This window comes from Cucurbita pepo, chromosome 1 (genome assembly GCF_057944985.1).
Source record: "Cucurbita pepo subsp. pepo isolate OVF chromosome 1, ASM5794498v1, whole genome shotgun sequence".
Classification (NCBI taxonomy): domain Eukaryota; kingdom Viridiplantae; phylum Streptophyta; class Magnoliopsida; order Cucurbitales; family Cucurbitaceae; genus Cucurbita; species Cucurbita pepo.
Window position 1 is genome coordinate 17,458,170 of NC_141798.1, and position 26,919 is coordinate 17,485,088.

The 26,919-nt window shown below is 34.1% G+C and overlaps 4 protein-coding genes and 2 long non-coding RNA genes across 8 annotated transcripts; 4 read left to right on the plus strand and 2 right to left on the minus strand.

Annotated features, from left to right (window-relative positions):
• Positions 1 to 523: 523 nt before the first annotated feature.
• On the minus strand, positions 524 to 1,355 carry LOC111806606 (FCS-Like Zinc finger 5). Its single transcript, XM_023691985.2, has 2 exons — positions 1,043 to 1,355; positions 524 to 859 (listed from the first exon to the last, which is right to left on the minus strand). Exons 1-2 carry the CDS (start codon positions 1,288 to 1,290, stop codon positions 709 to 711), a joined length of 399 nt encoding a protein of 132 aa, XP_023547753.2. The 5' UTR covers positions 1,291 to 1,355; the 3' UTR covers positions 524 to 708.
• Positions 1,356 to 2,753: 1,398 nt separating this feature from the next.
• On the plus strand, positions 2,754 to 7,517 carry LOC111776222 (vacuolar protein sorting-associated protein 9A). 3 transcript variants are annotated; one of them, XR_002815146.2, is made up of 6 exons: positions 2,754 to 2,963; positions 4,045 to 4,192; positions 4,588 to 4,758; positions 5,572 to 5,751; positions 6,043 to 7,150; positions 7,300 to 7,517. XR_002815146.2 is itself a non-coding variant. In XM_023669799.2 (5 exons), exons 1-5 carry the CDS (start codon positions 2,872 to 2,874, stop codon positions 6,880 to 6,882), a joined length of 1,431 nt encoding a protein of 476 aa, XP_023525567.2. In that variant the 5' UTR covers positions 2,754 to 2,871; the 3' UTR covers positions 6,883 to 7,517. The 3 variants fall into 3 exon arrangements, 2 of the variants coding, with proteins under 2 accessions (XP_023525567.2, XP_086975385.1); XM_023669799.2 differs by having other exon boundaries at positions 6,043 to 7,517; XM_087119259.1 differs by having other exon boundaries at positions 2,755 to 2,963; positions 3,944 to 4,192; positions 6,043 to 7,517.
• A 3,413-nt stretch (positions 7,518 to 10,930) lies between these two features.
• LOC111802032 (uncharacterized) lies at positions 10,931 to 12,046 on the plus strand. Its single transcript, XM_023686317.2, has one exon. The coding sequence runs from the start codon at positions 11,247 to 11,249 to the stop codon at positions 11,898 to 11,900; it is 654 nt and encodes a 217-aa protein (XP_023542085.2). The 5' UTR covers positions 10,931 to 11,246; the 3' UTR covers positions 11,901 to 12,046.
• Positions 12,047 to 13,307: 1,261 nt separating this feature from the next.
• Positions 13,308 to 18,503, minus strand: LOC111802506 (histone acetyltransferase of the MYST family 1). Its single transcript, XM_023686906.2, has 9 exons — positions 18,104 to 18,503; positions 17,629 to 17,717; positions 17,387 to 17,446; positions 17,001 to 17,210; positions 16,127 to 16,195; positions 15,494 to 15,655; positions 14,374 to 14,467; positions 13,997 to 14,139; positions 13,308 to 13,798 (listed from the first exon to the last, which is right to left on the minus strand). Exons 1-9 carry the CDS (start codon positions 18,420 to 18,422, stop codon positions 13,595 to 13,597), a joined length of 1,350 nt encoding a protein of 449 aa, XP_023542674.2. The 5' UTR covers positions 18,423 to 18,503; the 3' UTR covers positions 13,308 to 13,594.
• Positions 18,504 to 18,975: 472 nt separating this feature from the next.
• On the plus strand, positions 18,976 to 19,864 carry LOC111790525 (uncharacterized). Its single transcript, XR_002814500.2, has 2 exons — positions 18,976 to 19,225; positions 19,520 to 19,864. It is a non-coding gene; the product is annotated as an uncharacterized LOC111790525 (long non-coding RNA).
• A 1,517-nt stretch (positions 19,865 to 21,381) lies between these two features.
• Positions 21,382 to 25,929, plus strand: LOC111790606 (uncharacterized). Its single transcript, XR_015411549.1, has 2 exons — positions 21,382 to 24,553; positions 25,531 to 25,929. It is a non-coding gene; the product is annotated as an uncharacterized LOC111790606 (long non-coding RNA).
• Positions 25,930 to 26,919: the final 990 nt, after the last annotated feature.

A 26,919-nucleotide genomic window follows, 5' to 3' on the forward strand; every position in this document is an offset into this window, starting at 1 on the left:
AAATTTTCATATTTTTAATATTATTTCTTCGAATTTTAATTTTTTTTAACATCAATTTCAAGTTCCAACAACGATACATTAATTTGAAAAAAAAACATTTCATATATCAAATCATGTTGACCATTTTAATTAATTTTGCTCCACCATTTAAAATAACATGACCTTATTATCGATAACTAATTAATCATTTAAATTAATTTAATTCTCAAACAATATCATATTTAATTTCCAATAATAGATTATTACAATATTTCCACGTATGAATTAAAGTCCTCGACCCAAAAAGTCGATTTTGTCCCCAAACAAAGAAGAAAAAGACGATTTTGTCCCATCCAATTATCTTGATCAATTCAATTACACAATTATTTCTAAAAATTTTAAAAAATCAATTGATTTGATTTTTGGTCGGTTTAATCGATTTAACTTATTTGTTTTTGGACCATCACTTCAATTATTGCCAAAATTGATTATTGTGTCCTTTTTTTAAAACAAATAATAATAAAAATAAATAAAATTAGGAATATTAAACAGAAAAACATTAATTTAAATTAGAGGGTAATATTCACATTCACATACAGCAGCTCCAAAATTTGTTACCCCATTTAAGTACGCAGAAACATCTTTATATATATATATATTATATTTATATGCGTTGATAGAAGGCTGGAGCGGTGGCGGCTGCTTTAAATCTGAAGTAATCTATGGTGGCTACACGGCGGCGACAGTCTCGCCATTAATTGCAGAGACTTTTGCTACGGCGGTCGGTCCTGACGGTCCTTTCTTCGAATACTTTTCCTTCGCCTCATCCTGATTCATCTGCTGCTGCCGGCACTCTGCACTACAAAAAGCGCTCTCGCCCCTGTTTCCACACCGCCGCACCGAAAATCGCATCAATTTCACTCAACAATTCCATCACTTACACCGATGTACAAGATTGATTTACAAGATTCAAGGAGAAATTTCGATCAATTTCGATCAATTTCTTGTTAAAATTTTACTGTGCCCTAGAACAGCCATTTAATCGATAGTTGTTTTTACTTACTTGTACATGTATATGTCACGGCCGGAAACGAGGCGGCGACGGCAGAGGCAACAAGCACGGAGATGCTGAGACGACCATGGAAACTCATCGGAATGTCTCCGATTGTTTCTCGGCGAGAGCATGGAGAGAAGACGGTGATCGTAGGCGGTGTTAGGGCTTTCGATTGGTGGAGGTTCTGCGACGTCGAAGAGGATCTCCTTCTCGCTGGAGGATCTCTTGATTGGGAGCCTCTTTGGCGGCGGCGGCATAGTGGTTCTCCGGCGACGTTAGAGAGAGAAAGTGGGTTAAGAGAGAGAGAGAACGGGAAACTGAGAAGCGGAGGAGAAGGAGGAGAAGTGGATAAAAAGAGAACCAGCGAGTGAGGAGTGAATCTGGACCGTACGATATGGCTGACAGTGACGACCAGTTCTAAATATTTGGAAATACACGTCAGCTCCTTCATTATTTTCTTTCTTTCCCATTTTCTAAAAAAAAAAAAAAAAATGTTCGAAGACTTTTTTTAATTATATATATATATATATAATGTATTTAACCAATTGAAAGCATCTTTAGTGTTTAGAATTATTATTATTATTTTATTAAAAAAAATCTATATATATTATGTCTTTAAAATTCTTTTTTATTAGAAAATTCGTGCCATAATTATTTAATTTTTGTAATTAATTTTACCTATATTTTAAAAAATAAAAAATAAAATAAAATGTAGAAAAATAATAATAATATTAAAAAAAAAAAAGAATTAAAATGTTGCAAGTGGCTAAAAAAGCGTTTTTTAATTAATTATTTTTGGGGCCCACTTATTTTTGATTTGGTCATCCATCCAAGAGTATGGAGAGAGAAGTTTTGGATGCTTATATCCACTTTCCGGTGTGCAACGCCAGCGATCACTTTTAATGGATCTGATTGGTCCACGTGGATGTCGAGTACATGTCATCTCACACAATAGGCAGAACCGCATCGAATTTTCCTAAAATATCATAATAATTGTTTACTTTTTCGAATAAACACATATTCTTTAAGTACAAATATAGCATAAATAACCCATTTTCCATTGCATGCTTCAATTAATATTGGGTTTAATAATAATTTAATGCCGCATTTTCTGTTATATATATATATATATATATATAATAAAATTTAGTAAAAATGATAAAAAAATATATATATATATATTTATGTAAAATTAAGAGACTAAAATATAATAATTAAAAGAAAATAAATATTGAAATTCATATAAGAACGGAATATATGATAATTAAAATGACTTTAGTGTTTAAAAAGATTTTAAAAGTCATTAATATCTTATTAATCTCGTGATTGATTTAATTAATTTTTAATTAAAAAAATCATGAAATTAATTATTCATTATTTTATTTAATGTATTTTTCTTCAATAATGGGTTTTAAAAGGTAAATAACTATTTAAAAAAAAATTATTTGAAGAATTTTCAAATATTGAAAAAAAAAAAACATTTTCTATTTTATTTATTTATTTATTTTCTATTTGGTTCATTTCAATTAGTTCCTACAATTTCATCAAAAGCATGAAACCATATATCGCTAGGTCCAAGATATTTTCACTATTGGGCTGGGCTTCAAACCTGGGCCCATTTTCTTATTTTGGGCCGGGTGTGGATTGTGCCAGCCCAGCCCAGTTAATCATAATTTCGAGGACGTTAATTAATCGGAATTTAATTATGATCATGGCGACGAGGTGCCTCCGTCGTCTTCTTGCTAAGTTTGTGCTCTCAGAGATTTTTGAGCTCAAAGATCTTCGACGACTAGTGAAGGATCGGGAATTTGCACAGGAATTTAGACGTCCGGCGGGGAATGGAGAACGCCGACGTATTTTTAGGTCTGCATGACTTTCTTGAGCGTATGCGTCAACCATCAGCCTCAGATTTCGTCAAATCCATTAAAAGGTAAATTCGTTTTCCATTCGAACGATATGTGCGAACTATAGGATATTTGTTGACTTCAATTAGTGTTCACGTGATCTTTCCTTCAAATTTAATCTGATCTCTTTACACTTCAATTACAATGCTTGCTCATTGTTCCTTTTCTCGCTCTTTCTTCTGGACCTTGAATTTCTTGCTATCTAAATCGGCTGTTTGTTTGTTTAATTATAATTCAAATTGATGAATTTTTGGAGGAAATGCTCGTGGTCATCATTGGAAGAAGTAAAGATGGACCTATGAATTAGCATAGTTGTGCAAGCTGAACTCAGTGCCTACTGTGATTTTTAGGTTGATAATGTTATTGATACATATGAGATAAGTGACAGTTACTTAACTTGATTGAGTTATCGCTAGAGATGAGCGTCGTCATTTGGGCTTTTGGTTATAGTTGCCCTCCGTTTTGTAGATTCAAATGCCTGCCCATGAAAGCCAAAACCAACCGATTCATTTTCTTCTAGAAGGAGAAACCACTTTCATAAATGGAATCTCAGAGGGAATAGCATTTATTGGCGTTTAAATGAAAAGAACATATAGTTAGTACCTACTGACAGAGTTTCGTTATGGTGTTATGTGCAAGCTGAACTCAGCGCTTGTACAAATGTAGCTTCGAGATATGGACATAATAGTAAAAGCATTGGATATAGCCAAATGGTTTTGTAACTGAATACCCTTTTATATATCACCTGCATGACATACTTTAATACCTGAAGTGACTACCTAATACCGAGGAGTTTGGATATTTTCAATCTTAAACTTTGTAAACATTCCTGCAGAAGATTTTTACACCTGTTATATACACACAAGCGTGGATGTGCATATCTCTATGTGTATGCTTCAGTCTGTCAAGTTCCAGATCGATATTCATTTTGTAGCCTTATACTGTAAGAGTCTTGCAGTGATTACTCACGTTGATTGTTTAACTTCTGGAGATAACTTTCTGTCAGGTGTATCGTTTTCTTAATCAGAGGACAAGGATCTTGGCTGTTGATTTTGAACAGTAATTAGCATATTCATAAAGTTTTGACTAAACTCTTTATACTGGCAGCTTTATTGTGTCATTTTCGAATAATGCTCCTGACCCTGAAAGGGATAGTGCCTCTGTACAAGAATTCTTTGCCAAAATGGAGGGAGCTTTCAGAGCTCATCCACTTTGGTCTGGTTGCTCAGAAGAAGAGCTGGAAAGTGCTGGTGAGGTAAGTTTACTACTATTGGAGACTAAATATTTATAATTAATAATGATTTGTTTTTCACCCCAACGTTGAGGATGAGGTGAATTATTCGGAAACATATCTGGACAAAGAGGGTTTAGTTTTAAAATAATATATTTACGTACAATCCATTTGATTGTTGAATATAGAAGCAATCTGAGTAAGACACATAATGATCCCATCCTTACATAGTTAACTAATGAAGAAATTATGTTATAAACAAGCCAATATCTTTGGGAATACTCTGCAAATAAATAGTCTTCTCAGATGGATCCGACAATGCACACACTTCACTCCCCAAGTATGTGCTGCTTAAGTGATATTTATTTATTCACAACATTTGTTCTCTCTTCTAATGCATGACCGTCTACGAAATGCAGGGATTGGAGAAGTATGTCATGACCAAGTTATATTCTCGTGTATATGCTTCGCTTGCAGATGATGTAAAAATTGACGAACAACTTTCTGATAAGATGGCATTGATTCAACAGTTCATTCGGCCAGAAAATCTGGATATCAAACCAAATTTCCAGAACGAGTCATCATGGTTGGTGAGTAAAGGTCGAAGTCAAGAGATCTTCATATAATTTTTGCATCAATCATCTCCTCTCTCATAAAATTTACATCCTCATGATTATTTGTTTGTGCATAAAAAATCATACTTTGAAGTTAGTTGTTTCATTACATTTTTTTACCATTTTTTAGTGTTCATAAGTTCAAACCAGGAATCTAATTGACACTTTATCCAGTGATAGCTTATCATTTACGAAACATTTCCATGATAGATCTTTCCTAGTTAGAAATTCAAGTATACGTTAAAACTATGTATCTCAAACTATATAGCCTTGTTGTTTTCCTATTCTTGGGCAATGCCGAAGTGTAGATGGAATTGCTGGAGAACCTATTCTCAGATGAGCTGATACCTATTGGAATAAGTTGAGGAGGACATAAGAGAAACGTTAAATTGTATTGTATATTTATTTTCAATGATTACGAAATCCCCTTGGTTCTGTAATGCATGACGGGCTTGGTCAAAACTTCTGTTATGAAAGCCCCCTAGGTTCCTGGACAATTCTCGAGTTAAGTTTTTGATTTCCATGGGGAAGTTGTGGGAGAAAGAATGAAATACATAATTTTCTAAGGCATTCTTGTTAAGGCGATATGATTAAAGTTTCTTCCACATAGGCTTGCCCTTACTCTTCGTTACTTTAAAGTTTGTTTTCAGCATGTCATGTCTTTTTTAGCTGAAACTTTCTGTTGAACTAGGTCATGCATTGCGATCATTATGTGGAATTTTCCACCATATGAATCTTTGTTGGTCATTAATACTAGTTTCACCTACATGTTTACATTTTTATTGGCAGCTTGCTCAGAAGGAACTCTTGAAGATTAACATGTACAAAGCTCCAAGAGACAAGCTTGTGTGTCTCCTTGGCTGTTGTAAGGTCATCAGTAACCTGCTACTTAATGCTTCTATTGCTTCAAATGAGAATCCTCCAGGGGCTGATGAGTTCCTTCCCGTCCTTATTTATGTTATCATAAAGGTGATGTATAATATGAATAGTTAAAGTTGGTTTGCCCATATCTATTACTTATGAAGAAACTCTTTCATGCTAGAGCTTATATTCTTACATAGCGTTTGAAAATTTGTTGTTTCCTTAAAGAAACGTCACCAACAAACTCTCATCATCTCTGTTTGGCATTAAACTGAAAAGTTGGTGGTAAACACCATACAAATTTTATTGTTTCACCTTTTAGGATATAGTTATCGTAGTACTATAGAAATTTCTGACATCATGCTCATAAATGTGTTTTTCATGCACAATCTCTTGTAGGCAAACCCTCCACAACTGCACTCAAATTTATTATATATACAACGGTACAGGGGACAATCCCGATTAACTGGAGAAGCAGCATATTTTTTCACAAACATACTCTCAGCCGAGTCCTTTATCTCAAACATTGACGCAAATGCCCTCTCAATGGAAGAAACCGAGTTTGAGAAAAACATGGAATCTGCTCGAGCACTGCTATCTGGGCTATCTACTGATGTTGAATCTTCTTCTAATAAAAGTAACTTGGATGAACGAGTTTCCCGTAATTCAGAACTTGTTGAAACCAGTTCTCAAGCTTCAAATTCTGGTACAGAACCTGCAGTTAGACCCAACTCCCCAGAATCAAAGTCAAGCACTGAGGGACCACATGTCAAATACCAGTCAACAGTGATGGAAGTTTCAACGCTCTCAGATTTGGAGAACAAGGGTGCAGCTATGCTTTTAAATGATCACACAAGGAAGCAAGCCTTCCGAGATTATCCATATTTGTTTGCCCAAGTTGGGGATCTTACATTTAATGACGTAGAAGAGCTACTCAATCAATACCAACATCTAGTTTTCAAGTATGTTTCCCTTTCTAAAGGACTGAGTCTCAGATCTTCATCCCCATCTTCGTCAAATTCTGAAATGCATTCCCACCACAATCCTGAATCTTTCAAAGAACCTGAAGATGTTAGAGACGTAACATCAAATGATGAGTCTGCTGGAGAGACACATACTATGATTGATGGCCCAGATGGAACCTCACTGTTTGGAGAAGAAAACGTTGGATCAGGGTTAATGCAAGACAAGGTAGTACTACCTCAGCATGAAGGAAACGACACGACATCCCTATCCTAGCACTGTCAACAACTTTTGTGGGGACCAATCGTCAAATGTTTTCAGTCTGGTTATCTTGATTTATTCCTCAAATTTCTGTCCATCTGCAATGAGCAATTGTCATGTTTAGGATCTGATCTCAGGCCGATGATGGGCATGGCAATGAAGAACAACAATGGAGATTTAGCCTTGATTTTGGATCTGGAAAGGTGACAGGAAATGAAATCCCCCAAGAAACAAACTAATGGCTGCCGGAGTGACAAATTTTCTTCCAAGCTTGCATCCACAAGTATGTTTCTCTACTTTTCCTCCATTTGTAACATTGTAGCACTTTCATTCAGGAGCATATTGATGAATTATAAGGCTAAACTTCATATCAATATACGTTGAGAATCTACAATTCTTATGCAATGGGACATTTTTTGGACATAATGCTAGACAAATCTCTGATTCTCATGCGTGGATATAACTTTCACTCAATATTAGAGGAATTGACAGCTGATAGAACTTGGAGACACGAGACGGAGCATGAGTATAGAGGTTAGTCTCATGGTAGTGATATTTTAGAAATAGCTTTTGCTAATTAGTAAGGTGTAGAAATTTTATTTGATTTGATACACGAAAATTATTATAAATAGATGGAGGATTCCTAGTCAGAGCCTTTGTTACATTTGATGGTGACCTCTGTTTTATATTCAAACTTGGCATGATGGAAAGGTCAATAATTAGTACTCACACCTAACACGTAATCAACAAACATGATCGATGTGTGTGTTTCATTACATTTGATTATTATTATATTTATGTATGGAAGTAAAACCACCGATACTTTATTTGATAATAGTCATTAACAGCATGCTTAATTTATGGATGGTTTTAAATAGTTTAGAATTATGTAGTCGAGCTATTTTGACCAGTAGTTTTACTTACCTTAAAGGCTTTTATCTACAAGTTTGTTCATTCAAGCTATCCCATTAATTTATGCTCTATGAACCTAAGTTACCCAAATTTAGGCTACATGAATGTAAGTTTCTATAACTTGTTCTTCAGTATAGCCAAACCCGTTTAAGTCTAGGCTATATAAACTCGTTAGAATTGTGGGGGCAAAAGTGCCTTTAGTTTTTTGTTCTTTTTGTCCTTAAAAAAATAGATTTGTTGATCAATCTTTCCTCATCGTGTAACCACTGTAGGTTGATTTAGTAGTCGAAGAGAGTCATGTAAGTAATAAAGGATTCAAAGCGAATGAGTTTAAGTCTTGGTCGTTACCTATTTGGAATTTATATGTTATGATTTATGTTGGTGAACAAATATAGTAGGACTAGATAGTTATCCTGTGAGAATAATCGAGAATTTGTTAATTAGATAGGTTACATTAGTTAGGTTCTTAGTCATTTCGAAAGTGAAGAAGAAAGTAGCATAGAGGATCAAACAAAAGCAGCCAACTCTATCTTGGTGCTTTACAACTACTGCTATTTAATGCCCATAACACATGCACGTTTGGGAACCTTGTCGATTAGTATTATTATTATTATTATTATTACTTTTGAAAGTTTTATGACATTTTAAAATCTTTGTTGGGACCAAAAGGCATTAATAATTGAAATGCACAAAATGGCTGCTAGCTTTGCTTGATTGGTCAATCTTCACACATGTGCCTTCCTACTTTCTGTTGCCTTTCTCCAAATAATAAACCTCCTTTTGCCTCTCATCCTCTACTGTTTTGGGGGTTTTCTACAAATAAAATATTTTTCTCACTTTAATTCATCAAATATTCCGTCTTTTTTTCTTCCTTTTCTAGAGAATAGTATATTACCTCGACTCCCCAACTAACTGTAACGTTATTCGTCAGGGATCAAATATAGTTCAAGATTTTGTCGATATTTTTTGTACTAAATTAGTATATGTAGCTTATTAGCTTATTAGTATAGTCCTTAAGTTTCAAGTTTCTATCAAATAGGCTCTTAAACTTTAAACAATATCTAGTAGATCTTAGAACGTTTAATTTCGTGTTTTGAAAAATATATAATAAGTCCCTTTACTTTTGATTTTATCTCTCATAAGCAATCGAGTTTTCAATTCAATTTTTTGTGTCTGATAAGTTATTGACCTTTCTACATTTGATAAAGTTTACAAACCAATTAAACACAAAACCAAAACAAAATTTAATTTTATCTCTAGTATTTTGTTAATTTAATAAAAATTTCATATAGTTTAGAAATTTATTATATATTTTTTTAAATTTTAGAAATCTATTAGAAACTATTAACATTTTTATTTATTTATTTGAAGTAAATATAAAATGAGATCCATGTATTAATTTAATAGGAAAAAATTAGAATAAAATGAGGTTCACATGTGTGCACCAACTAATTGACCATGATATGGTATCTGATTTTGGTTTTAAAAAAACAATAATTCAAACTATGCATTCAAGAATTAATAATTTTGTTGTTCATATCCTTAAAAAGTAATAATATAAAAAGATATATATTTTTTTAAAAATTATAATAATTTCTCCATATTGAATTGTTTGTAGTTTAAAAAATATTTTAAAAAATCAAATGTAGTTTGAAGAATCTTAAAAAAAAAAAAAAAAAAAATGTAAATAATGAAAATTTTCGGATAAATAATTTTTTTATAAAAAAAATTAAAAAAAAGGCACATGATGAGTTTGGGATACCAAATGCGACTTTAGCGTGCTTCCCACGTGCCCACATGCTTCCTTTTCTCAAGTTCATTCATCAGGTGGTTCTTTTTCACTAGCACGTGACTTACATATGCTCTACCTTCTGACGTGGCAAGTCCCTCTACCGTCCATCCATGGTCGATCTAAACCATCCACGTGTTTCAATCTAAACCATTCACAATTTGATAGTTTGATCGGTGATTTGAAAGCCAACATATAAGTTCGTATGTAATGAGATGTGTAACTTATAAGAGTCATATTTTATTTCAACCCTTTCTCGTTCTTGTTATTAAATCTTCATAGTACTTATAAAAACAATCTAAATCGAAATACGATATCTTTAAATATCCAGTTAAATCTGCGTGAATGTAATACTTCTTTTACGAGAACAATTAAAACATAAGAACGTAAATACACGTCTCGAAAGATTTCAACAAATTTCTAACTCGACATAAAACACACGAAACCAGAAACACGTATGAATACAAAATAAAGTAGAATTAATGTAACAGCCCAAATCCATCGTAATAGATACTGTCTTTTTGGGTTTTCCCTAAAAATTTTAAAACACGTTTGCTCGGGAGAGATTTCCACACGCTTATAAAAAAAATGTTTCAGTCTCCTCTCCAATCGACGTAGAATTTCACAAATAATCTATTTTAGAACGAAGAACGGAGACAAAGGCACATGATTTTACCAAAAGCAATTGGTATAGCGTGAGAAGTTGGCATGAACTAAAATAACTCAAAGAGAAAGAGAAATAAAGGACCACTCATTATTAAAGATTCTTCATTCACTTTACTCCAACTTAACCAAATTTCCACACACCACCAATCCAAATCCATCTTTACCTCATAATCTTTGACCCTTCGTCTCTTTGGTTGCTATCAGTAAACGAAACAAGACGAAACCTTTCATCGTCATGTTAATCTTTCAATACGTTAGAAAACTGATAATAATTTTTTATCTCGACGACTAATACTCCAAGTAAATTAATGAGATAAGGTAATATACCCATCAGTCTTTTAGTTGTCGAGGATATCAAAATTCAATATCCTCGAATTTAGACTTTTCTAGTATCGAGAAAGTTAGTACAACCCTGTTCCACAATTTGGTTACGTTGAGTCCCAAGATGTCGAGATACTGACTTTTACCCGTGGTAGACTATTAAGGATAGCGTAGGAACACATACCCTATATCGTAGTTTAGAGTTAAGGGTATGAGCTAATAGGTTTCACCGTGATATATTTAGATTAGTTGATGTTTAGGATTAACGACGATAAACGGTAATAAAACGTGACGATGTGGACATTTTGATCCTTATTGCCCTCAAAGTTGATATTAATTTCAGAGCTAAACATTAACGTGTGGAGTATTTATTAACATCCCAAAAGAGCAACAAACCGGCAAGAGCCAAGACTCGATCAACGTTGTTCATATTTGACGAACTTCCATGGATTTTTAGTTCAATTTGATGACACTGCCAAGATTTTGGTTCCCATTTGGCCTTCTTTGTTAACTTCCCAATAAACCCCTCTCTCTCTCTCCTCCTCCTCCTCCTCCTCCTCTCTCTCCTCCTCTGTACAAAGCAGCTGAAACAGAGGAGGAGCTCTTGGAAGCCATTGCTGGTTTGCATCAAGCTCCAAGCTCTGTCTTCTTCTCTTTTAGTCCGTTCTTGAAGAAAGGGAAGAAATTTGAGATGGGTGACAGATACAATCGGTTTAACCCATCAAATATTCGCCAGAAAAACATGTTCTTGCCGATGCTCTGTTCTAAGCCGGCGACCAAAGACTGCCGGCCGCCGAGATGCGACCGGGACCGTTCGGAGTCATTTTCCGGCGACCCTTTGTCGCCGAGAATCGGATGTATGGGTCAAGTGAAGCGGAATAACAGAGTTGCTGGTCTTCCGATTTCCCATAGGATTTTGATTACGACCAAAAATGAGAACAGTCCCACCGTTGGTTACTTTAAGCTGAAGAAATTTTTCTCCAGCAAAAATCTCTTGGCTTCCCCCTCCCCCTCTGGCACCGGCACCACCAGGTCCACCGCCGTCACCGCCGCCGCTGCATCGGTATCTACAGTGGGCGTCAACGATTGTAGGAGCAGAAGAAGACCCACCCCAGATTTTGCAAGTAAGAAGAAGGGTGTTTGTGAAAATGGGAATTGTGAATCATTAAGTGTTGTGGATTTGGATCCGCCGTTGCCGGTGGTCCGGCGAGTGCAGAAGGGCGGAGAAGATAGAGGGGAAATGGAGAATCTTTGGAAGAGGAGGTCAGGTGGAATTGTATTACAGAGCTTGCAGATTCAGCAAACTCATGTTCCGAAGCATCGGCTTCAGATTACGACTGTTTGATGAAATGGTTAATCTTAGATTCATTGGAGAGGTCTGTAAATATTCTGTTTTTGTTTCTAGTTTTTGGTTGTGTTTCAATCATAAGTGATGAAGACGATGTGATTGTTACTCAAATCTTCATAATTCAAGTTTCAAATTTGAGTGAAGTATTCATTCTAAATCACTTGTTTAGTTGTTTATATTATCCCCTGCTGCAAGTTCTAGCACCTGAAACAACATATTTGCAACGGATCTGAAGAAAATGAATACACGTTCTTAATGAAACCATGGACAAAATTTCACGATGGTACATCTTCAACCGTGACGTTCTATGTCTCGAGACACATTGGCTATCTTGGTTTGCTTAGACACACCCGTTGAAAACTGACCCCTCTGTCGATCATCTTAACGGGACATCCCAAACATCCAAGTTAATTTGGATGTTCGACCACACACATTGTTCGCGCGTGCATGTTCAATCGTTGTGACACAACAATGTCGCCTCTCATTGTCATTTCGGTCCACAAGAGCACGACCCATGCATTGTGATCTCATCCCATGTCTCGAGACACATCAACCATCTTGGCTTGCTTGAACACATTCGTTGGAAACTGACCCTTATGTCGATCAACTTAACGAGACATCCCGAACATTCAAGTCAATTTGGCAAAACATTCAAAATTTTATATCCTTCCATTCGAGTTCCCCTAGTTTGGAATGCCATTTTTATGACGATTTCACCTAGGGAGGATGCAAATGCAACTTGTTGAAAAAGAAAATCACAACTTTTACTACATGAGGCTTTTGCAGTGAAATCTGCTTCCTTTTCCCCAAGGAAATTTGATCAGAAGGGGCTTTTCATTTCTAGTTTCACCAAAAAGGACTCATTCTTTTGGGGATGTAGACTTCACGAGCAGAGAACAGAGAAAAACGGGGTCATTGGACGGCTGCAGTCTCCTGAGTCTAAGTACATCGCTAACATATATTGTCTTTTTTGGACTTTCCCCTCAAGGTTTTACAATGTGTCTGCTAGAGAGAGGGTTCTACACCCTAATAAGCAATGCCTCGTTCCCCTTTCCAACTGATGTGGGATCTCACAATCTACCCCTCTTGAGATCCCAACGTTTTCGCCATATATTGTATTTTTTAAGTTTTCACTTCTGGGTTTTCCCTCAAAGTTTTAAAACGCATCTGTTAGGGAGAAGTTTCCACAGCCTTATAAGTAATGTTTCATTCTCCTCTCAAAACGCATCTGTTAGGGAGAAGTTTCCACAGCCTTATAAGTAATGTTTCATTCTCCTCTCAAAACGCATCTGTTAGGGAGAAGTTTCCACAGCCTTATAAGTAATGTTTCATTCTCCTCTCCAACGGATGAGAAATCTCCTACCTCTTTTCTACAATTAAATAAATATGTTGTAGCCGGTCAAGTCAAGAATGATCTCTTAATAACCAAACCAAACATCACCTGAATCAAACGTTAAGGGATACACACAAGTAAAACAAACCAAAATGTCGAAGAAATAGCAACTGGTGATGTACAAGAGCTAGGTTTCTACCATTTCTAGTTTCAAGGTGTACAGTATTTGATTGTCCAGGCATACATTCAGCAGATAGAAATGGAAAAGCTAATACTTTATACTAACACTTCTACACAATTATTGTACATCCAGAGTTGGAATAGATACCATCAGACTTGATAATGAGTTTGGAAAGCTTCAACCTTGTTCTCTGTATGGAGTCCAGATCAATTTGCTAACATCGACCTCTAGGCCCCCACGACCAGCAGCTTTAAGATGACGATCCAGCACCTTGGGGTCGGCACATATAACATGCTGCCCTTTCCTGTATTGAATCAACTCCAGGCTCTGAAGTGTGTTCAAAATATCTTCGGCTTTGATGGCTGTCATGTCGCTTAGCTCCTGCCATAAAGGGATGACCAATGTGGCAAGCATTATCAGATACAAAATCTTATGGTTCTAGGAGTTGTTCCAAGAGCAATTAACATAAATTTTTAGGAACAAAGTAACTTCAGTCAAATGTTTGAAAATTTGTCGAATACTTAGTCGAGTCAATACTGGAGCAAACACTGAATTTCAATAAGTGGCAAAAATGCACACCTTGATAGAGATATTCCCCTTGTGCTTTTTCAAGATGTCTAAAAGTACCCTGGTCCAATATCCTCTGTAGCTCACCAACCCAAGGTCAGAAAGAGGTCTTTCAGGAGTGCCAACTTTACCTTCCTTCTTGGAGAGTTCATAAGCTGATCTCTCAGGTTCATAGAAGATTAAAACACTCCGTTAAAACATGGTGACGGTGACCCAAAAAAAGAGGCGGATGCCCGAAAATAACAAACCGAACTTGAGAAAACCACGCAGGCAAGAAACTACTAGTGATATACTTTTCAATGCTAGAGAACAAAGCTAATCAAGGTCGCTAGTTGCAGACACAATAAGCCAAAAAAATAGAGCCAGTTTAAGGCATGTGGTGAACTTACAAAAAGCCATTAAGAACTTCCCATAGCCCTTCCTTTGATAAGGAGGAAGGGTGAGAATGCATGCCAAATTATAGGATTCCTCTGAATGCTTTTCCTGCACGCCGACACATAATATAGTCATAATAATGTTATCAGCTTATAAGTTCTAAAGCAATTTATCGTGAATTCATCTTACATTTCATTATCCACATGATATGAGTTTCGTTATTTCTATACCAATCACTACTAGCACTAACATCCCACTAACCCACCAAAGATAAAAGAAACAACGGAAGTATGGATCAGAGAGTATATCATGTATAAAAAACCCTTGTATATTGATTAGTACTTTTTTTTTTTTTTTTTCTGAAGAATTGAACAGTAGATAAATTAAATTTCAAGTTATATCTTGTATCCATTTTTCCCTTTAGAAAAAGGTATGATCGGGGTACCCTCCTAAATAATGTTCAACCCTGCAAACTCCACTAATTTGAAAAAAGGACAGGACAACCTCTCTCTTTGATGCTTATAACTTGAAGGAGAAGGACAGTAAAACTTGCTTTTGGACAGATATAAAATGGTCTTCAATGAACTGATAAGCTCAAAATTCCCCGTTAGCCAAACAGATCCTGATTGCTGAGGAGTGGACCTAGATTTTGAAACTAGAGAGTGGATTTCTGTACTTGGCAACAATTTCCCGGGGACAGTGAGTTTACATTTTTCAGCTCTCTAATTTGCAACAATGCTTTTCCCATAATATCCAGGACTACTTGATTCAAGCTATCTCAGGGCAGCTTTCAGCACAAAACTAAAATCTACGAAATTACTCAAGGACAGCTATTTTGTATGGTCTATACTGTTTGAGCAAATATTTTGGCGCATCGTACAATTTTTCTCGCTCATAAATGGATCTCCTTACCCAAACCTTGTCATTATTATACCCCCTTTAAATTCAAACCTATTTGAGAGTTTCATGTCTTGACACGTCCTTTGTAGGTAAGATGAGGTTTTCTCCTCTCTCCTCATCACCCTAAAGAAAATAAAATTACAGTAGTAACAAAGAAAACACCACTCTATTTCGTCATTCTTCAGAATCATACCACTTTAATTTGAATAGCAGTTATGACGAACCAAAAATTACCTTTGAAAAATATCCAACCATGTGACACCCTCGATCATCACACTCACACAGGATATAAAATAGAAAAAGGTCCACATCATAATATAGAGTCTTGTGGTCAAGAAATAACTTCGCTAAATAACAGAGGTTCTGCCCATAGACCTTGTTCTTTTTTCCGTCAACCTGTTTCACCAAAAAATTAGCAGAAAAAGTCATATGAGGAATTTTCAATCTGCAATAATAAAAACATTATCCTATAGCTTCAAGTGCCTTATTTTTTATTGTTTATGACAGGTTAAAACAGTTTTGCTAAATACGAGTACAGGAGATGTCAAGGGTTGCATGAACTGTTTAAAAAATAGTCGATATTCCAACACTGAGGCATTGACAAGCAAACAGAAAATAAACCAGAAAATCATAATGGCACTACTTCTACAATCCAAAAGAAAAAAGAAAAAAAGGTACTTTAATGATAAACTAGTTAAAGAAACCAAAAGATTGCAAACCTAGTCAAGACCAAAAAAACAAGAATGGCACTACTTTTAGTCCAAAAGTGAAAAGAAAAAGGTATTTAGATGATGAACGAGATAATAAAACAATGAGGATCACAGCTGCAAACAAGCCAAAAGATTGAAAACCTAATTAAGACCATACCTCAAACATTGACAAAGTACCACTTCGATATATTTCATCACCAGGTGGATGCTTGAGATCACACTTCCTCTACATGGACAAAGCACGAGTTTAAGATGGTTTATTAGTATTATGCACATACAAAAGGCTAATGATAATGAATCATGCAAAACCAACCATCAATTTTATTTGATGTTCCTGAAGGGATCATAAGAAAATACATCATATTTCCTATCCGAAGATCATATTATAATTGTTAGATGTTCTCAAAGGGACAAACTTATCGTATTTGTCTATATTATAAATATAGAAAACACGGTGCTTTTGACAATGAAATAAAAATGTCAATTTGTGTTACAAGTTTACAATTATATAAAATGATAGCTGAGTCTACACACACACATACATGTATGGGTGGCTTAACATGACAGAAAGGTGCGTAATCAAGCTGCTGCACATCAACAATCAATCTCTCATAATTAATGCTCACATCTCTAACTGGGGTCAGGTAAAAAATCATTTCCAAGATGTTTCAAGCACAGACAACATTTACTATGTTAAAACACGAAGCAGCAGCCAACAGGCTGAAATAAGGCCAACAGTAGTAAATGTTAAATAACTCTTATAACTCAACTATTTCAATAAGGCATATCTGAGCATATAATTTCGTCCAGCCAGTTAGACACTAAGAAAAAATGGTCTGACACATGAAAATAATGCACCTTGCACACTATTTCACAAAAATTAAAAAGAAAAATCGTATGCCCAAGACAATATCAGCAATCAGCAACCGAAGGGTTTCATTGTCGAGAACGAAAGTTCAAAATTCCATTTACAGACATCCTGACTTAATCATTCATAACTACCACAAGAAAGAATTTGGAGAACCTCTCACCATATGTCTCTGGAGCTGTTCTTTGCGCTTCATGAAATTGAGACAAAACTCACAAAAATAGAGCTTCGTAGTGTCATTGTATTCTGGTGGAAAGGGGGAGAAATACCATGTCTCAATCTCATATCTTCCGAGTTCAATTGTTGCAATATTCTTAACTTTTGTAAATTCTTCATGCTCCCTCAAGCTAGCAGCATCAAGTTCCTCATGGCCCTATGCGATTGAAAAAAGATAAGAAAACATTTCATAATGATGGAATTCTATTACCTACAACTGGAAAATACCTATGTAGTATGTTGTCTTACGAAGGATTATTCATAAATTAGTTGTTTAAGCCATTTTATAAAGGTTTTTTAACAAAGACTCGCCGCATCCTTAAAAATGCATACCTCAACATGCGTTTCATCAATCTTCCGCTTCTGGTGTCGGGTCATCTTCAATCCTGTTACCTGCAAGTGCAAGAATGAGATTCTCATGTTAAATACTTACAAGTAAAACATGGATTCCAAAAGGACCAAGTCATGCCCAAGGATAACCTTTGAGTTCTCCATACAAGAAACAGTGACAAGCCATCAGAAGCAGATAGGTTAAATTTTACAAAATGAAAGGGACAGAGAAAATTAAACTTTACCTTGTCCTCCACTTTCTCATCAACAACAGTCTCAACTGATTCAAGATCAAGTTGGTCAAGCTTCACCCACTCATCAAGTCTCCTATTGACTATCATAAAATCCAGGTAAGGAGAAAGAAAGAGAACTCCAAACTCCACATAGAAGAAACTAATCAATTTAGCAACGAACGCTACGGTTAAAGAAAAATGGGTGTACCCATTTATTCTATCAATTAACCGGTCCGTGAAAGAAATGTAAAATCCCATTGCTGCAAGAGCTACTTGTATCATTCAATCCAAAGGTCGAACTCCCTAAATTGACCAAAAGAAATAAACCCTAAGTCACCAAGCAAACCCTAAACAACACATCAAAAAAATTCTGGAACCCCAAAAGAAAAAAATTAATCATTCATTTCTAATTCCAGCTTGATTCTTCCACCACGCAAGCAAAACCAAAAACCCACATACTAAAGCAAACTTCAGAGAAGTATCTTACACTCGGTGTAATGGACATAGTATTCGTAATCACTAAAACCAGTAGCCTGTAACTTCCGACGTTCGATGACCTTAACGGGATGGTACTTCCCGTCTCTCCAGCGGCACATGACGCGGGTCCCAACCTCGAGAGGAAGCATGGAGGACATACGCTTCTTCGTCGGCTCCAATTCTTTAGGCTTCTCAGGCGTAGCTCCGTCTGGTTCGTTAGATGTCTGGTTTATAGAGTCGGCGGGGACTTTCTTTTGATGTCCATCGGCAGAGGCGGCGGCGGCGGATCCATCTTCGGCATTGTCTGATTGGACGTCTATCGAGCCCATCGCGAGCTTGGGGCTTCGTATGCCGACGCAGAGTACGGAAACGCTCACAGAAAGCAGCGGCGTTCTTTTTCTTTCGTTTTTTTAAAATATAAACTTAAATAAATCTGAAACAATTAAATAAATTAAACCGTTGTAAATAAATTATCGTAATTTTTATTAACTTCTATTTTATAATTTTTAGAAATATATTTATATATTTTTTATTACATAAAATTGGTAATTATTATTCTATTGATTTTGATAAAAAAAAAATCATTTGAAATTAATTTACAGCTTTATTAAAAATAAATAAACTAAAATTACATAATAAAATAGGAGGGCATTGTGGGTATTTTCATTTTAAAGGAAAAAGAAATTTGGCAATTAACGTTATATTTACTAATTCCTCGTTTTAATTAAGACCTAATTAAAAACAATTATAATATTTTGAAAAAATAATAAAAGAAACGCGTAAACCACACGTCTTTGACCAGTCAAACTAAGCGCGTATAACTCACGCTCCTTTGCCCTATTTATAGGTTGTTCCTCTCCTGTCTGGGATTTCAGCTGTTATTCCGAAATTTCGAGAAGGAAAACGAGAGAAACGGTCTGAATTTCGTTTTCATCAACGGCAAAATCTGCTACTTGACTGAGGGTGTTTGGAAGTCGAGAAAATCTACTTCAAATTCCACCGGTGAATGGAAAATTCGACAGCAATTTCATACCATGATCGAACAGAGAGCAGTTTTGGCAGAAAAGAACTCTTCTAATGGGAGAGAAACGCGAAGCTCTGATGAATATTTAGGTTAGTATTCATCCTAAAGGTGCGGAGTTTCTTCGGATGCTGATGAGATTTTCTTAACACTCCTCTTTCTGAATCCTTCATCCTATATTCGAAATTTCGATTTATTATTATTTTGTTGCTGTTTCAAAAATAGTTTATATTTTACCATTCATTAGGAAAACCCTAGCATACTTGCTTGTTTGTAAATCCGAAATTAAATTGATTAATAGTGAAAACTGCATGTCGATTCCTTGGAAACCCTAACCTGGTAAATGTTCCACGTCTTCAGAAGAAACTTTCAAAATTTTGATTTTATTTTTATTGTTGAAAGCAGATTCTGAACAGAGGATTTGTCCGTTTTTAATTCTGTTCGTCAACGTAGACTTGGATATAAGCAATCGTAAGGGTGGTGGTAAATATCTGTAATATCTTTAGTGTTGATCCTGACCTTATGTTCATGGACTTAAATTGTCAGATTGTTGTCGGATTAGTGCTAATTGACTAACCACCAATTTGTTGTCGGATTAGTGCTGTTGTCGGGTTTCTTTGTTTCTTTTCTTTTTGTATTGCAATTGTGCAGTTCTTAACCATATGCATTAGGCCTCCTAAATTCCCCAGGAGCTGAAAATTTTGAGAGGTTGGAAAATAGTGGCTAGAAAAGAACAAAATCTTTCTTGAACTCTTCTTTTGCCTCTCATATTATTTGCGCTCATGATTAACATTTATTTTCTGGGTTGAAAATTAGTTTCCTAGCTTCTTGAAGATTTTGCATTGATCGGCGAAGTTTTTCAACTTTTAAGGTATGTTATGTTATATAGTTCTTCCTTATATGTTGTATGATTCTAAAATGACCTATGCTTGCATGACCTAGTACCAACCTACAATCTTAAAATAAACCTTAATATATTGTCTTAAATTGAAGCTACAATCTAACTCTCTAGAAAGCATGCATTAGATCCTTTGAGAAATTTTTACAGACACCTAACTGTAATTTTTTGCAAGATAAGTGTTGTAGTTTTTCTATTTAGTTGTAGAAACAATATGAAAAAACTAGTTTTCTTCCCCATGTTTGGAACCTTAATGTTGACACTTCTGTGATAAGTGTTTGTTTCTATTGCAGCCCTTCCATTGATTTTACTTGCTATTATGCATAGGAGTTAGATTTCAAATCACATTCACTAAATATATTTCTGTTTCAAAACTTTTTTGGCTTGGAGTGGCCAACTTTTCTCTTGTTCTTTCTTTAGCATTGCCCCAAACAGGCGAAATATCTTTAATATTTTAAAATACATCTTAACGGCTTGGTCTGCAGTGTTTCTCATTTTGGTAACTAGTTTTGATTCTGACTCTATTTACGTAGATTTTTAGTGGTTGGGATTATTGTTCCTAAAAAGTATGAGAAATAAGAATGGGTAAATTTGAGATTCTAGTGCTATTTGAATCACCACCAATTTGAGATTCTTTTTTTCAAATCTCTTGTTTAAGATTTCTAACATGCTTTTTCGTCTAATCACTTGTTTAAGATTTTTAACCAAACACTTAAGTGTGATATCAAATAGTATGAGCGTTCTAGAGTTTGAAGATTAGCGAGAAATGATCTTCAACTTCCTAGTATGTTCATATCATTTGGTAAGATATGATTTTGCCTTATTTTTAAGATTTCTACTATTCTACTTGAGTTTTCAAAATCAATGAGTGTTCTAGGTTTTGAATGTTCTCTTTAACTTTTTTTTTTTTTTTTTTTTTTGTCAAATCTCTTGTTTAAGATTTTTAACCAAACACTTAAGTGTAATATCAAATAGTATGAGCAGTTTGAAGATTAGCGGGAGATGATCTTCAACTTCCTACTATGTTCATATCATTTGGTAATATATGATTTTGCCTTATGTTAAAGATTTCTACTATTCTATTTGGATTTTCAAAATCGATGAGTGTTCTAGATTTTAAATGTTTTCTTAACTTTTTTTTTTTGTCAAATCTCTTGTTTAAGATTTTTAACCAAACACTTAGGTGTGATATCAAATAGTATGAGTGTTCTAGAGTTTGAAGATTAGCGGGAGATGATCTTCAACTTCCTAATATGTTCATATCATTTGGTAATATATGATTTTGCCTTATGTTAAAGTTTTCTACTATTCTATTTGGGTTTTCAAAATCGATTAGTGTTCTAGATTTTAAATGTTTTTTTTTTTTTTTTTTTTTTTTTGTCGTCGTCGTCGTCAAGTCTCTTGTTTAAGATTTCTAAAATACTTTGTTCTTTTTTTGTCAAATCTCTTGTTTAAGATTTTTAACCGAACACTTAGTGTTATATCAAATAGTATGAGCGTTCTAAAGTTTGAAGATTAGCGGGAGATGATCTTCAACTTTCTAGTATGTTCATATCATTTGGTAAAATATGATTTTACGTGAAAGATTATTTGAGTTTTCAAAATTGATGAGTGCCCTAGGTTTTGAATGTTCTCTTTGGTTAAATTTCTTGTTTAATATTTCTAATATACTTTTTCGTCGACAAATCTCTTGTTTAAGATTTTTAACCAAACACTTAGGTGTGATATCAAATAGTATGAGCGTTTTAGAGTTTGAAGATTAGCGGGAGATGATCTTCAACTTCCTAATATGTTCATATCATTTGGTAATATATGATTTTGCCTTATGTTAAAGTTTTCTACTATTCTATTTTGGTTTTCAAAACCGATGAGTGCTCTAGGTTTTGAATGTTCTCTTAATTTTTTTTTTTAATCAAAATCTCCTGTTTATGATTTCTAATGTACTTTTTCGTCAAATCTCTTGTTTAAGATTTTTAACCAAACACTCGAGTGTGAATATCAAATAGTATGAGCGTTCTAGAGTTTGAAGATTAGCGGGAGATGATCTTCAACTTCCTAGTATGTTCATATCATTTGGTAAAATATGATTTTATGTGAAAGATTATTTGAGTTTTCAAAATTGATGAGTGTTGAGGTTTTGAATGTTCTTTTTGGTCAAATTTCTTGTTTAATATTTTTAATATACCTTTTCGTCGTCAAATCTCTTTAAGATTTTTAACCAAACATTTAAGCATGATATCAAATAGTATGAGCGTTCTAGAGTTTGAAGATTAGCAGGAGATGATCTTTCAACTTATTAGTATGTTCATATCATTTGGTAAGATATGATTTTGCCTTATGTTAAAGATTTCTACTATTCTATTTGGGTTTTCAAAATCGATAAGTGGTCTAGGTTTTGAATGTTCTCTTAACATTTTTTTTTTCTTTTCAAAATCTCCTGTTTATGATTTCTAATGTACTTTTTCGTCAACTCTCTTGTTTAAGTTTTTTAACCAAACACTCGAGTGTGATATCAAATAGTATGAGCATTCTAGAGTTTGAAGATTAGCGGGAGATGATCTTCAACTTCTTAGTATGTTCATATTATTTGGTAAAATATGATTTATGTTCTCTTAAATTTTTTTTTTTTTTTTTTGTCAAATTTCTTGTTTAAGATTTCTAATATACTTTTTCGTCGTCAAATCTCTTGTTTAAGATTTTTAACCAAACATTTAAGCGTGATATCAAATAGTATGAGCGTTCCTAGAGTTTGAAGATTAGCGGGAGATGATCCTCAACTTCTTAGTATGTTCATTCATTTGGTAAGACATGTGTTAAAGATTTCTATTATTCTATTTGGATTTTCAAAATAGATGAGTGCTCTAGGTTTTGAATGTTCTCTTAACAAATTTTTTTTTTTTTTTTTTTTTTTTTTCCCCGTCAATTCTCTCTTGTTTAAGATTTTTAATATACTTTATCATCATCTTTTGTTTAAGATTTTTAACCACGAACACATAAGTGTTATCTATTAAGTGTTATCTCAAATAGTATAGACATTTAAGAGTTTGATGATTGGCGAGAGATGATCTTCAATTCCTAGAACGTTCACATCATTTGGTAACATATGATTTTGCCTCAAGTTAAATATTCCTACCATTCTTTTTTGTTTCTAAAAAATTATGAGTGACGAGTTATTATCTTACCATCTCTATGAAGTCTCTTGGTGCAATTTTTTATTTGTTAAAGATTTCTAATCTACTTAGAAAGTTTTCTAACTATAGATTTTTCATCAAATCTCTTAGTTAAAGTTTTTTAATAAATCTCTTGTTTAAGATTTCTAACCGAACACTTTAGATGTTATCTCAAATCAGGGAGGTGATCTTCAACTTCCTAGTTTTCCTTTTGTTAAAGGTTTCTACTATTCTATTTGGGTTTTCAAAATTGATGAGTGCTCTAGGTTTTGGATGTTCTACTATTCTGTTAAGTTTTGGTAAGATATGATTTTTCCTTTTGTTAAAGGTTTCTACTATTCTATTTGGGTTTTCAGAATTGATGAGTGCTCTAGGTTTTGGATGTTCTACTATTCTGTTAAGTTTTGAAAATTAACCGGTTACAACCTTGAAATCGCCATGAAGTTTATATTTATTGTGGTATCAAATAGTATGAGTGTTCTAGAGTTTAAAGATTAGCGATGATCTTCAACTTATATCATTTGTTTATATCATTCGGTAGTAGGATATAAATTTATCTTATATTTAAGATTTCTACCATACTATTTAAGTTCGCAAAATTGACTCTAGGTTTTGAATGTTCTCTTACTTGTACGTTTTTGTCAAATCTCTAGGTGCAATTTTTTATTCGTTTAAGATTTCTTATCTACTTAAACACTTAAGTGTGATATGAAATAGTATGAGCGTTCTAGAGTTTTAAGATTAGTGGGTGATGATCTTCAACTTCCTAGTATGTTCATATTATTTGGTAAGGTATTATTTTGCCTCATGTTAATGATTTCTACTATTCTATTTGGATTCTCAAAATTGATAAGTACTCTAGGTTTTAAAAATTAACCAGTTATGATCTTCAAATCTTCCATGAAATTTAGCGGGAGACGATCTTACTTAAATTTTTTTTTTTGGTCAAATCTCTCGTCTACGGTACTATTTGGGTTTCTAACCTTTCTTTAGGTTTGTTTTAAAAATAGTAAGTGTTTTAGAGTTTTGAAGTTTAGGGAGAAGCTATCTAAAAAATATCTAGAGATTTCAAAAAATTGGATAATTAGATATTTTAAGAGGATAATTTGAAGATTAGCGAGAGATGATCTTCAAATCTATATTGAAGCAATTTCAATAAAGGCCAAGTGCTAATCTTTATTCAAGATTCTAAATCAAGTGCACGTAGGTTTGATCTTAAAAATCTCTAATTATACAATTTTGTTAAATCTCTATAAAAATTTTTGAAGTTCATCTAATTATACAGGTTTGAAGTTTAGTTGGAGACGATCTTCAATTCTACATGGAAGCTATCACAATGAAGACTAAAACGTTCTTAACCTAGCACCTCAGGTTTGATCTTAAATTATATAATTGTTCTAGGGTTCGAGGTGCAATGGAAATTTTTTTTTTTCGAACTTACAAATATCAAATGAATTTTTAAGTGTTCATCATGATGGTTGTTCCCTCTAGGATTTGAATATTAGCAATTCCATTGGAGAATTCGTATTATTTGGTAACAAATGGTGTTGCTACTTGTTTAGGATTTCTAATCACACACTTAAAATATGATCTCTCATTGTATGAGCTTTCTAGGGTTCAAAGATTAAATATGATCTCTCATTGTATGAGCTTTCTAGGGTTCAAAGATTGGCGGGAGATGATATTCATTTTTTTGGTAGGTTCATGTCATTTTGTAAGTTAAAAAACCTTTCTTGAATTTACTTTTTAAGGTACGGTACGTTAGTTCTTCCTTATTAAGTTGTATTGATTCAACGATATGAAGTAGGATTTAACCAAATTAATTTTACCCTCATATTTCTTAAGACAGTCCAAAAGAGAGTGCATTGCTATGGCTACTCATCACTATAGGCTTAATTAATGCATATCGGCTAAACCACATGCATATATCAGCACCCTTTGTTGACCTTTCAGGAGACATGTTGTAATATACAGCGGCAAGATAATAGATATTGAGTCGATGATCAATCCGACATTCAATTCTTTTAAAAAAATGATGATCATACTTGTTAAGATCTCTTCTATGTTGAGAATCATCTGTTTTTCCCCATTTTGATTGACCTTGATCGGTCATTACTGGAAAATCAAGTCCTTTACTGCTTGGCCAAGGTGTGTTAAACGGAACCTTTTTCAAAAATCTTTCTAAAGATGGATAATGGGAGGGTCGGTTGCTTTGACTTTTTCTTTTACCAATGTGACGAAACAAAGCAAGCTTTGACTTTTTCTTTTTCCAATGTGACGAAAGAAAGCAAAGAAACTCAGCTAGCTAAGGTCTACTCACCAAACTTTTTCTTTTTCCAATGTGACAGAAAGAAAGCAAAGAAACTCAGCTAGCCAAGGTTTACTCACCAAAAAAAGAATGAAAGCAGAAGATGAACATACAGTTAATGATTAAACCTTTTCTGTAACGAATTTAAAATTAGCCATTTTCATCGGTTTTATTTTTTGACTTTATTTTGGACATATTGAGAAATTTTGGAGAAGTTTGGAATATCCTCGAAGACCCGAAACAAGCTCCGAAAGTCTACAATCAAGTAACCATATGGAGCAAGTTTCTACGAAATTACTTGTAGGAGTCAATTAGGTTTGAAGGCAATGATTGATTATTATGTTTATGAGCCTAATTTGACTTAGTTTCATGAGAATTGTACTTAGGTGATGTGAATAGTTTACCACTTAATTATATTTATCGTCATATAGTTTCCGCATGCATGATCTTGTGAACTCAGGTAGATAATTGGACTTACATGAGGTTGGATTATTATCACTTAATAAGCATGATGAGCATATTGTATGTCTTTATTCATTGTTATGCATTGATTTGGTTTGGATAGTCCATTATTGCCCAGTCATGAGTTGAACTTTTCACGTATTTTGGTCCTAGCACCTAGTCATGAGTTAGTCTTCTTGGGTTGACTAGGTACCTTGTAGGGACGGATATGAGTTGCAGTTTATATCAGTAGTTTTATGTTCTAGCTTGGAAGGAAGTTTTAGTCATATCGGTAGTTTTGCTAGGTACCTCACTCACTCGATTACTTGGTCGAGGAGGAAATGCGGCTACGAGCCAAACTGCATAGGATCCAACTAACACTCTAACTAAAGTGGAGGGTCTATAGGACCTAACAACCTAATGTTCTAATACCAAACAACTGTTCTAGTCTATGCATCAATTTGGTCTGCACTGTTTTAACTTTTTTCATTGGAAAGCAACATTATTTGGAAACACTAAACAATTTGATGAGAAACAGTAACATGGAATATAATACTTGTAGAATACCAGGACGGCATATTTTAAATTAGTTGTGTTCAAGTTGTTTCATGGACCCATAATTTAGCAGCATATATTAAAAAGCATATTGATATTCATGTTCTTAATCTACATGCCAATGTTTTACTTTTTTGTTGAAACATTGAAATTGTTGATCAGAAACATTGTCGAATTTTCTCTATTAAACCACATCAATCAGTTGCTTTGTGTTTCTTGTTGATGTAATATTTTATAAAACATGAAGTGCCCAGTATATGCCCTTGGTTGACTTGACTTAGATGACTTCATAAGTTGAGTGACATTTTTTTGAGACATTTTTTGAGGCAGTTTTTTGTATTTATTTTCATTATCATTTAAGAACTATGATGAATTGGTTTGCTAATAACATTAAAATTGTTATCTAGTTTGAAGTTTGAAATTTGAAATTTGA